The sequence below is a fragment of the Maudiozyma barnettii genome (genome assembly GCF_903064755.1).
Source record: "Maudiozyma barnettii strain CLIB 1767 genome assembly, contig: KABA2_10, whole genome shotgun sequence".
NCBI lineage: Eukaryota > Fungi > Ascomycota > Saccharomycetes > Saccharomycetales > Saccharomycetaceae > Maudiozyma > Maudiozyma barnettii.
This window is the reverse complement of record NW_024545247.1, coordinates 137588-149782: the sequence shown is the minus strand read 5'-3', so window position 1 is coordinate 149782 and position 12195 is coordinate 137588. Positions and strand designations below refer to the sequence as shown.

At 35.8% G+C, this 12195-nt stretch overlaps 6 protein-coding genes across 6 annotated transcripts; 3 read left to right on the top strand and 3 right to left on the bottom strand.

Annotated features, from left to right (window-relative positions):
• Positions 1-28: 28 nt before the first annotated feature.
• APS1 (Aps1p) lies at positions 29-499 on the bottom strand (the record flags this gene model as incomplete). Its single annotated transcript, XM_041552449.1, has 1 exon — positions 29-499. The coding sequence occupies one exon, from the start codon at positions 497-499 to the stop codon at positions 29-31; it is 471 nt and encodes a 156-aa protein (XP_041408383.1).
• A 330-nt stretch (positions 500-829) lies between these two features.
• Positions 830-1729, bottom strand: DPH5 (diphthine synthase; the record flags this gene model as incomplete). Its single annotated transcript, XM_041552448.1, has 1 exon — positions 830-1729. One exon carries the CDS (start codon positions 1727-1729, stop codon positions 830-832), a length of 900 nt encoding a protein of 299 aa, XP_041408382.1.
• A 634-nt stretch (positions 1730-2363) lies between these two features.
• On the top strand, positions 2364-4217 carry TAG1 (Tag1p; the record flags this gene model as incomplete). Its single annotated transcript, XM_041552447.1, has 1 exon — positions 2364-4217. One exon carries the CDS (start codon positions 2364-2366, stop codon positions 4215-4217), a length of 1854 nt encoding a protein of 617 aa, XP_041408381.1.
• Positions 4218-4598: 381 nt separating this feature from the next.
• Positions 4599-6308, top strand: CQD2 (Mcp2p; the record flags this gene model as incomplete). The annotated part of the gene is made up of 1 exon (XM_041552446.1): positions 4599-6308. The coding sequence occupies one exon, from the start codon at positions 4599-4601 to the stop codon at positions 6306-6308; it is 1710 nt and encodes a 569-aa protein (XP_041408380.1).
• Positions 6309-6656: 348 nt separating this feature from the next.
• KABA2_10S01364 (uncharacterized protein) lies at positions 6657-7115 on the bottom strand (the record flags this gene model as incomplete). The annotated part of the gene is made up of 1 exon (XM_041552445.1): positions 6657-7115. The coding sequence occupies one exon, from the start codon at positions 7113-7115 to the stop codon at positions 6657-6659; it is 459 nt and encodes a 152-aa protein (XP_041408379.1).
• Positions 7116-7336: 221 nt separating this feature from the next.
• HAP1 (Hap1p) lies at positions 7337-12079 on the top strand (the record flags this gene model as incomplete). Its single annotated transcript, XM_041552444.1, has 1 exon — positions 7337-12079. The coding sequence occupies one exon, from the start codon at positions 7337-7339 to the stop codon at positions 12077-12079; it is 4743 nt and encodes a 1580-aa protein (XP_041408378.1).
• Positions 12080-12195: the final 116 nt, after the last annotated feature.

Below are 12195 nucleotides of genomic sequence, written 5' to 3'. Positions count from 1 at the left end.
ATGTATATTATGTAAGTTTCTTAATTGATCAACTCAGGACTCTATCTAAATGATCATTACTCACTATTGCGTCCATTGCATGTACATTATTTAATATCTCCTTTTTGCTCGATTCTGCCATTGAACCATCGCACATTATCAATTCATTCAAGATATCGTAAGCTTTGTCGAAATGAAATATAATGTCCAGTTCACATACATTACCAAAGTATGTATCCATGGTTTCAACAAATCTGTGGATGATCTCTAATGTCAATAGTTCGTTATCTTGATCATTCGTTATTCCACAGATGAAATATAGACTTGCATATCGTCTGTATACCACTTTGTGATCGCTATATTCCAAAATATTACACATCTTTGGTTTACGAGCCAAAATTAATGGTGTCAAATCATTTATTATCTTAGTCTTTTGTTTAGGTGTGAAAGGTGTGTACCATTGCATCAATCTGGCTTTTCCTTGCCTCGAAACAAGTAAAAGATATTTAATGTGAGACATATTTTGATGGTGGTATATAAAAATGACAGGAAACTTGTATGGTTCTCTTGGATTGGATCCTTGTGTGCACTGTTTAATCTTGTGAAAAATGGTCGTTGATAGATCTTTTTAACATTATTTCTCAATATACGTTTTTATTTTTTAGAACAAGGCGTTGCGTTTGTTTCAATGCTGACTACATATAACCTTCAAAGTTATGGAGGAATAGAAACAACAGCGATAAAAAAAAATTCAAATTTCAAAAGAAATAAGAAGTAACTAGTCATGAATCAATTATAAATAATTATGTCTTGCTTATGGAGATACCTATGTATTCATTTAAATATCAGATTATTCGCTGTCTTCTTCAGTTGGAGGAACCCATGCAGCTGGCTTAAAATATTCCTGATCGGCAGCAACGTCATTCTTAAACTTTTCTCTGTTATCTGTAAACTCTAGTAAATACTCAAGTTCAAGTTCGTGACATTGTCTACCTAGGATGACCAAAGAGTGTAATGGTTCACCAGAATCATATTGAGACAATTCCTCAATAGTCCCGACTTTGAAAGTTTGAGACGCCGAACCCAGTCTACTGATTGCTACCACTGGAGTGTCCGGTGTGTATGCTTTGGTACCTCTTGTGGCTTCGATTTCAAGTAGTTGATCACAACATTGAGAGATAGACATATAACGAGGGGGTTCGTAAATGAGTCTTCCACGAGCCATGTTTTCGATGCTTTGCTCCTTGACCTTAATATCTAGTAGCACTAAAGTATGTAAACCGATCTTTCTGTTCTCCCAAATCTTATCATACCAGGAATCAGGTCTCCAATTCTCAGTGAAGAAAACCATCGATACAGTTTGACCGAAATTATACAATTGCAAACCACAGGAGCCTACAGCATTCATTACAGATGCATTATGGACAACTTCAACTGGAATGCCTGCTCTCTTAGCCCTTAGAACTAAATCAGTATGTGTTGTGGCACCGAATGGATCACCAACAACTAAGAAGGCAACATCTTCTTTATCAGCGTCCTTCAGGATCTGTTCGGATCCAGTTTCCACCAACTCACGATCTGCCAGTAAGACGGGCTTGCCATAGTATTCTTCTAGTTCCTCTAGGGAGGCAGCCATAAGAATACTGGTGTAATGTTCTAGGTATACCCTGGAACAGTTTCTGATGGCCTCTAGACCACGAACTGTGATGTCACTCTTGTAAGAAAGACCCAACCCAATCAAGTACAGCATAGTTAATAGGTGTTAATATATTGTGCAATTGGCGTAACTAATGAATAAATAAATGAAAAAGCAATAACTAACTTATGAGAAATCTCTCAATCAAAAAGGAAAGTTCGAATTATATATGCATTATATATTATCATCAAATGGGCAATTGAAAAATTTCAGCTTCTGAAGGTGTCCCGCGAGGCGATGAGCTTCACACCCGTTTTATATGACAGACAGTTAGGTAAAAGAAAGGCTAAGAGCCAGAGTTGTAAACTCTCGATATACGTATGTGTATAATATAATAGAACAACCATTCATAAAGTATTCTGTAATGAACGATTGAGTTCTGGTCATGCAATTATTGGAGTACTGCAAAGAAAAACGATCTCTTGTATTCACTAGCCATAAAATGATTAGTCACCATAGTAATGAGCTGATGTCTTTTTTTCCCCCTGTAAGGGCACTTGGACTTGGCGATGGCCTTCACTAAGAAGTTCACTCAAATTAGTAATTTGAAAAGAATGTATTTCTGGTGGGTGTAGGGACTTTTCGAAAGTCTGTTTTCTTAAGGTTATTGGTGACAAAGTTTGCTATAGCGGTTATAATTAAACATATACAGTATTTCCACCCGATAGTTTGAAGAAGATCGGAAACCATGCCTGTGGACGACCTAGAGACTCAACCCTTACTGGGAACCCAACAGAACACAACCAGAGATAATGATATACAACATACTATAGAGCCATCTTCCTACCCATCAGACGATATGAGGAAGTCTAGAAAAAAGTTATATGGTGTGAGAAAAGTAGATCTAATAATATTAGGAACTGTCTTGGCCGGGATATTATTTATACTCACAACTTATAAAGTTACTACATTCGTCAAACATACCCCTACAGTTGAGGAAGTACAGGATAATGTGTTCCAAATATCAGATGTAAATGTACGTGATGTGCATATTGACGGTTGGAGAGAAAGTAAAAAAAATCCAGATTTGGACAATGATGGTGGTAAATATCTACAAGTGACAGTACAGGCCGATTATATGATAAATTATGATCATTTACAAAATAGTTCCTTGGCAGTAGACCCTCAAAAAATACAAAATTTCAAGTTTGTAGCAGAAACACTAGTGAAGACTCTTTGTGTTGATTTGAATAACTCTACAACTTTTCATAATGTTAATGACAAGAATTTTGAACTGGCAAATATATTAATACAGGACCCAGTTTGTGTCTCGTTACTTAATGGGACAGTAACACCAGTAAATGTTACTCTGTTAGTACAACCAAATATGAAGAATATTATGAGTGTCCTTAAGAAGATTATATCTCACAAATATAAAGGTTTAAAGTTATGGTCTCAAGTGAGTGTTACTTTATACAAGCAAAGTGTTCTGAAACTAAATATTAGATTAGCATCTGTACCTAGGATTCACCTAGATTGGACTAAGATCTTCAAATGGGATAAATTAGAAGATCAATTTTGGGGTTATCTGGATGAAAATTTTGAAATACCGAAGGCACAACAATTACAAGTCACTGATGATTCAGATCTATATTTTGATGTACAGATACAAACAACTCCTTTAGGAATATTCGATAGATTGTTATCAGATAATAAATGGTTACATATACCCCAAGATACAACTATACCATATCTTAAATGGAGTGTAAGACTTCCGGATTGTTATAACAAATGCACTATTGAAGTACCTACATTGGAATGTCATAGTGAAAAATTCGATTTGAAACAAAACGAATCACTTACACTGTTTAATCGATTAGGAGGGCCACTACCTCGGGAATTACTGACACATGTTTGTTCCTCAGATGAAGAAAATACTGTTACACCATTGACAATGATTATCAATGATTTAATGAACGATTCATTGAGTTGTGAGATCGAGTTGAAAGGTGAAGTTGCAGATATAGATCATTCAAATGCTCAACATGGAGATGATATGCTTTTACCAACAGATATATTACAATCTATTTTCCACGAATTAGGTTATTTTCCAATATCTATAAATACTACACTTAATGGAACGGATGCATTAAGAGAAGTCACAATCGATAATATGCGATTAATATGGTCAGAAAATAGACTTCGTATGGTTGGAACAATGACAGCCACAATAAATTTGGCGTTTTACAAGACTCAAGAAGAAAGGCTTAATGTACATAATATCAAAGGTGATTTGGAGATATATCATGAGGGGATACATTTTTTGTCGATTCCAATGAGAGTTTGGACTGAATCTACATCTGAGATTAAGCATGATGAGGACAACGGCAACAATACTTTCATCGACGTTACTTTTGATATAAATGACGATGATATGAATATAATTGATCGAAGCGAATTATCTGAAGTATTTAACGAAATTTTCTTTAATGGAAAGACTTTAGTCACATTCGACTCGGTTGTCGATGTAGTCATCGGGAGTGTCCTCGGAGAAGTGGTTATAACGGGATTAAAGGCATCCGGAGAGACAATAGTACATTAACAGCAGGCCAGTGTATATCTAATTGCACTTTATTAAATACTAAATAAAATAATGAGTTTAATCTTAAACAAATAGCAATGCCATATCATTATCTTGTCACTTCATTGGCGTTCTCAGTACACATTAATACGTATATATTATGAGCGGCGTGACTTCGCTTCTACCGAGAGTTCCGTAAACGAACAAAGCTGAGGGGATTGGAGGATGAGTATTTAAAGATATCCTTTATTAGACATATCTGGGAGGGGACAAGTGGAGGTACATTTACGAAAGAAGAGTAAAAGGTATCGATCGATACATCGTTTAATACCCTGAGTTTCGAAAATTTACCATTGAACTTTTTGTTTATTAATATTCTTTATTACATTTTTTGGTTCTGAGATGAGGCCCTTGTTTCAGCGTTTCCCATTCTTACATATACCACGCAGGTGGGTATCACAATCCTCCAGATCTGCTCCAGTAAGGAGTTGGAAAGAAACCGTCTCCAAAAATAAGAAGAAGACTTTGTTTGGTGCAAGTCTGGCGTCGGGAGTGTTGTTATATGACAGCGACGGTGCTGTCCATAATTTTGTTGATCATGTCTATTTCACTAGTGAGCGTGCTGGGGTAGTAGCGAAGGCTACAGCAAGATGTTTTTATTATTATAAGAAGACATTAGATGACCCTTATCCGGATGAAGAATCTAGAAAGGAAGCATTATCAAAATGTCACAGCCAATGTGCACTTATTACATTGGACGCTTTAAGAACTAATGGAGGGATCTTTATTAAATTTGGTCAACACATCGGTGCAATGACATATTTATTACCAATGGAATGGACAGAGACTATGATTCCATTACAGGACCAATGTCCTGAATCTTCTATAGAGTCGATCAATGAGATGTTTATTAGTGACACAGGTAAATCTATCGCCGAGACATTTAGTGAATTTAATGACGTACCTATCGGTGTAGCGTCTTTAGCACAAGTTTATATTGCGAAGTTGAGGTCAACGGGACAAAATGTTGCAGTGAAATGTCAACACCCAGAATTAAAAGAATTTATTCCTGTGGATGTCATCTTAACAAAGACGGTATTTTCATTAATGGATAGGGTGTTTCCAGAATATCCCTTAATGTGGCTCGGTGATGAATTACAATCTTCGATATACACAGAATTAGATTTTAATAAAGAAGCAGAAAATGCAATTAATACCCAGAGTTATTTCAAGAAATTTACTAAGATGACAGCACTAAAAGTGCCAGATGTTATCGAGGCACATCAAAGAATTCTGATTATGGAATATGTCGAAGGTAAAAGACTGGATAATATAGAGTTTATTGATAGCAACCGTATATCAAGGGTTGAAGTATCGTCATGTTTGTCACATATATTTAGTAACATGATCTTTACACCAAATGTTGGTCTACATTGTGATCCTCATGGGGGTAATTTAGCCATTAGACCCGTGACTCCAACGAGTAACAACCCTCATAATTTTGAAATTATTTTATTTGATCATGGTTTATATAGGTTCCCAGAGACACAAATGAGAAGAGATTATGCGAGATTTTGGTTAGCATTATTAGATCAAGATCAAGACAAGATGCGTTTTTATGCTAAACGGTTTGCTAATATTAACGATGAACAATTCCCATTATTTGCCGCTGCCATTACGGGTCGTAGTATAGATGTGGCGTTACATTATGATATCAGCACTCGAAGAAGTAAAGAGGAAATCAGTTCGATGACATCTCGTTTCATGGATGGAGAGTTTTTACCGGACTTAATGAGTATCTTATCTCGAATCCCTAGAATTGTATTACTGATTCTTAAGACAAATGATCTGACTAGATATTTGGATGAATCGTTGCATAATCCGCTGGGTCCCGAACGCACTTTTTTAATTATGACCCAGTATTGTTCAAAGACTGTCTATGGAGAGGATTGTGAACAGAACGACAACATTAATGGTCGTTGGACCCTAAGATGGACGCTCACTTATATTATGAATTGGATACGTTACGAAAGACGCCGTAACCAGTTATTCTTGTACGACACCATTCTATGGTACCATCAGTTTATCTCCCGCATGTGGAACGTTCTCTAGATAATTCTCCCCTCCACTCAAATTACATATATATATATTGTAAATAGAAGCATTCAAAATTATATATGTGTAGATAGTACATATGAAAGGTAGAATAAGCAATACAAATTCCACAACAAGACCATTGCATTCGATGCGAGATACACAACGCCACAAAATGTCGTATTGGCCTACCCTTATTCAAATATAGGAATACCGTGTAATGCACACTTACATCGTCTACGTGATCTCATTAGTTTAATCTAAAGCAGTGTCACCTTGTGATAACTGGTATTTTATCCATTATGGGAGAGTGTAGTGTCATCCCAAACCCATATCATTCTACACGAAAGGAGAAACTTTCAGTCTTCACGTGACCCCCGCGGACATCACTAGCAACGAGCGCAACTGAGTTAACAGAATACCTTTCCGTTCCCCTGCTTCCGCTGCTGTGTAGAACGACCCAAAAACCGACGCGGAGATCGCTGCTCTTTCCGGCCAAACAGAAAACCCCGCCGGCGTTAATTTCAAAAAGGTTGAAAAATGGCGATTTCTGTCACACTTTAGAGAAACGAACGTGAATTTTAACACCCGCATGAAAGAGAAAACACGGAACGAGCACTCGGAAAGAAGAAAGAAAAAAAACGAAAAAAAAAAATAAAAGAAGAAGAAGAAGGCAAAATTACAAACGAAGTAAGAGGTAGAGACAGAGAGAAACGAGTCCCTTCTCTCACATCCCATCTCTCTTTCATCAACAACTTTTGACCCATCAACCGCAACGTGGAATAGGAAAATTAGTAAGATTCCCACAAACGATACGATCATCATCAGTATTGCAGTTTTTTTAAAAATTGTTCAGTTAATACAGGTTCTCGAGTTGAGATCTACTATAACTTACTAAGATATTTATATTTATTTATTTATTTTTTTTGCTTTAGTAATAATAATAATAGTAGTAGTAATAAGTCATCCTATCGAGAAAAGAAATCGCAATATTATATTAACCTGAGAAACGTAAAAGAATAGGATTGAATTTCACATTAGTACGAATGAATACACAACCGTCGATCGCTTTACCAGCTGATACATTTTCGCCAGAAGTTCAGCATATGATGCGTCCAACCATGCAAAATAATAATAATAATAATAATAGTAATAACATGAATAACATGAGTATGAATATGAATATAAATATGAACAACAACAATAATAATAATAATAATAACAATAATAGTTACAGTACTAGTAATAGTAATAGTAATAATACCAGTACTAATATTACTAATATCGGAACTCCTAATAGTACAGCATCCGTATCTGCAGCTGTCTCTGCATCTGCATCACCTTCAGCAAACACACCTTCTTCTTCAAGTAAAGAAAAAGATAAAAAATCAAAGAGAAAGAGAAATAGAATCCCTTTATCATGTACTATTTGTCGTAAAAGAAAAGTTAAATGTGATAAGATTAGACCACATTGTAATCAATGTACTAAGACCGGTGTAGCTCATTTATGTCATTATATGGAACAATCATGGGCTGAAGAAGCTGAAAAGGAATTATCTAAGGAAGCTGAATTGAAAAATTTAAGAGACAGAGTGAAATATTTAGAAAAAGCTCTATCAAAAATTCATTCATCAACTTCAAACTCTAATACTGTGGCTAATACTCCAGATAACACTAATATGAACATGAACAGTCCGGTGCCTTCGATTAGTAATAATAGTGCTTTAGTCATGAACGATTCTTCATCTTCTTCAAATGGTAGTGCTATGGATCGTCAAACTCAGTCAAACTCAGATAATTTAGGCTCTTTGGTCGCAGCTACTAATCATCCCAGTACTGCTAATCCAAGAGATAAATATGACAACGACGAATTAGATTTAACTAAACAATTCGATATGTTACATATTAAAAATAATGGGACAATTCACCTAGGGGCCACACATTGGCTGGCTATCATGAAAGGTGACCCATATTTGAAATTATTATGGGGTCATATCTTTAATATTAGAGAAAGAGTCAATGATTGGTATTCTCAACGAATGGTTGGTAATAGTAACGGGGTATCAAATGCTAAACGTCCTCCTCATCCTTCAAAAAGTTTTCAAAATTTACAATTTGCTTCTTCAGGTAAATGCCCTATCGATTATAAAAGTTTAGTGGGTACTGCACAAGCTAAAGCTCAAGGAATTAAGATAGATACCCCACCACCACCAACACCACAATCGACTTCAGGTTCGAATTCAACACCCATTGCTCCACATCCATTACCTACTGGTAGTGCAGGTGACATAAGTAAATGTCCTGTGGCTCATAGATTTGTTGACGTTAGACCAGCTGTTAAAAAGGAGCCACAATCCTCTCCAGTCCCTGTAATGGCATCTACGACTGGTGGTATGTCAATTGCTCCACATCCATTGCCCGCAGGCTCCACAGGAGATATTAGTAAATGTCCCGTGGCACATAGATTCCCTACGGAAACAGATGAATCAGAAATGGATTCAATAAATCAACAGATGAAGAGGACTGATAGTGATAATAAAGCTCAACCAAAGACAGCTGCTCCATCTGCAACCAACCCTTTACCATCATTCCAAAAATTGACTTCGAAATGTCCAGTACCACAGGAGACGGAACCAAGTTTAATGGCTAAGACCACTGAACAAATGACTTATGAACAAATTGTCACTAAAGTAATTTCAATGTTACCTCCAAGACACATTATACTCACATTTATCGATAAATTCTTTAAACACATATACCCAATTATTCCTATTATAGATGAGCAAAATTTTAAGAATCATTTAATTCAAATCCTTCATGAAACACCAGATAAGAAATTGGAGTTACATATGGCAAAATCATCTGATTATTGTAATCTGGGTATTATGATTATTATTCTAAGATTGACATGGTTATCCTTACCGGCTAATAGATGTGAAATTAATTTGGGTAACACCGAGTTAACAAACTCTTATCTTGCATCTCATTTGAATATTAACACAAACTCTAACAACAAGGAAGATAACCAATTAATGAAACATGAAACTCCTATGGAATTGCTAAATCTAGTAAAGGATAACTTGATCAAATTCGATAAAATCTCATCTATATCAAACAATAACATTAATCTAACCACAATCCAATTTGCTATTCTGTATAAGATTTACATGATGAATTCCCCAACAGAAGGTTTCGCCAACAAGAGAAATAACAACAGTTTCCATAGTATTAGTGATCCAAACTCTCATGATAGTGAATTGAACCAAATTCTGTTATCATCAATTATCCAGATGGCTTTTAGTTGTGGTCTACATAGAGATCCAGATAATTTCCCTCAATTAAACGTCGTATCCACATATGGTCAAGGTGCAGCTGGTACTACTATGAACGTTGGAAACAACAACAGTCAAAGAAATAATTCAAACAATGCTGGAGCCAATGGTAACCCAGAAGGTAATTCTAGCGTAAAGGAAAATCAAATAACTACAGAAAGATTCAAACACACATGGAGAAAAATTTGGTTCTTTATTGTCCATTTGGATGTCCAACAATCTTTAACATTGGGTACTCCAAGATTATTGAGAAATTTGAAAGATTTTAGTGATACAAAGTTACCATCCGCATCTAAGATTGATTACGTACGTGATATTAAGGAATTAATTATCATTAAGAACTTTAGTTTGTTCTGGCAAATTGATCTGGTTATCATTGCCGTCCTAAATAATATCTTAAACGTGTTCCTTGCTAAGAATGTTAGGAAATTCGAGTTAGATGAATTAATCCAATCTTTATCCAATTTGACATATGCAAAGAAAAGTATAGGTGACGTTTTAAATGATTTAATTAACAATGGGTTGTTGACAACCTCAGAAGGTTCTATTAATTTCCAAGATTACACCGATGAAAGTTATGGCTTACCAAGTTTAGAAGAAATTATTTCAAGTACTGCTACTCCGATCGGAAATTCGAGTGTCTCTAGTCCAATGTCAGCTATGAATACACCGGGCTCTACTACTGGTGCCTCACCTGCATCTTCTGTGTCAGGTAAGAAGCACTCTACTGCTCCCTCTGAGAAGAAGTTTGAATTACCTCACGAGTCTACAACAAAAGCTCTTTTCTTCACAAAACATTTGACTTTAAGAATGTTACTTTACTTACTGAATTACATATTGTTTACACATTATGAACCAATGGGTAGTCAAGATAGTGGTACTATTGCGCTAACTAAAAATTACGCCCAACAAACACTAAATTTTGCTACAGATGGATACAGGAATTGTTTGATATTCTTCAACAATGTTAAGAGGGATAAAATTTTACACAACCATTCAACCATTTTTGATTATGTCAACATTTTGTTGACACCTCATTGTTTGGATATTGGTCATAGAGCCTTACAGTTTTTAGTGTGTTTAACACTTCGTTCCAAATGTGGTCCAATTGGTGGTATGAAGGAAAATATCTTCTCCAATAACAGTAGTGGTGGTGAGGACTCAGATAATGACTCCCATTCTAGTGATTCGAGCTCCAACTATGGAAGTGTAAGGGACCCATTAGAATTGAGTTCCAATATGATAAATAGTATTGCATTAGATTCTGTTGCTGATTTCCAACTTGCTAATATATTGATTGCAAGAATGAAACTCTTCCAGAAATTAACCAAACAAATAGCAGTACAATATCCATATGCAACAAGAACTTACAGATCTACTGGTTTCTTTATCACATTATTAAGTGGTTCTAAGAAGGGTGGCTTTAATCTAACTACGTGGAAGCATCCAAAGATTTCTGGTTTCTTCAAAAATGTTCCTTCGTTAATCATGTCTGGTAATACTGACCAATTGAAGAGATGTCCTGTTTATCAAGACGCTCTAGGTTTTGTTGGACCAAGAGTTCCATCTACATCGTCTACTACGCAGTTGCCTCCAATAAGGTCGTCTTACAAACCAATTACTTATACAAATAGTAATATACGTAAGTTAGAGCAACAAGCAGAAAAGGATGCTTCTGAAAAGAGAAGGAAGTTGAATAATGCTGTGGTTACTCCGGCTTTGAATCAAGGAAAAACATTATCATCTGGTATATCTTCTACCGGTATGACTCTAGATGGTACAAAGGTTCAAAATGTTCCGCCAAGCATGATGACAGGTCAACAAGGTTTCAACGGTAATGGAAATTCATCTTACCCATCTGCTGTTAACTCACCAGCACCTGGTATGAATATTCCATTAAATGCAGCCTCTCCGATGGGTATGCCCCTACCATCTGTATCAAATTTCTTCCAGGATTCTAACAGTAACGTTGCCTCCAGAAGTAACCTAGCTGTTAATAACGCCAATTTGATAAATTCTACATTAACACCAAATTCGGACGATTTCTTTGTCCAAAACTCGAACTTTGGGGACTTGTTTGACTCTAACAGTGTCATGGCTGCTATCAACGAATTTAATCCAATTTCTGATATAGGTGCTCCGAATACAAACGGTATGGATAGCTTTTCCCAAAGTGGTTTAAATAGCAATGTGAGCATGGGCAATATGGCCTCTGTCATGAACTTACCGGGAAATAATATGAATACTGCCGGTAGTGGTATGCAACCTGTGGGCAATAATAGTGGTTACAACAGTAGCATACATAATTCAAATGCAGGTATGTATGATAATATGGCAGGGGTTGCTGGTCCAGCCATGATGAATATGGGTAATTTAGGTAACGCTATGGATAGTGCATTCGCTCCTAAAATTGAGGATGGATTCACAGAATTACAGGATTTTACAATTTGGGATTGAAATATAGCAACAATCTTTTTCAGAACTAATTAATTTTTTTATAATATAATTGATTTGTAAATTTTTTTTATAATTTAAAGACTATCAAAATAAAATGGGCAAGATTTTTTTTACTA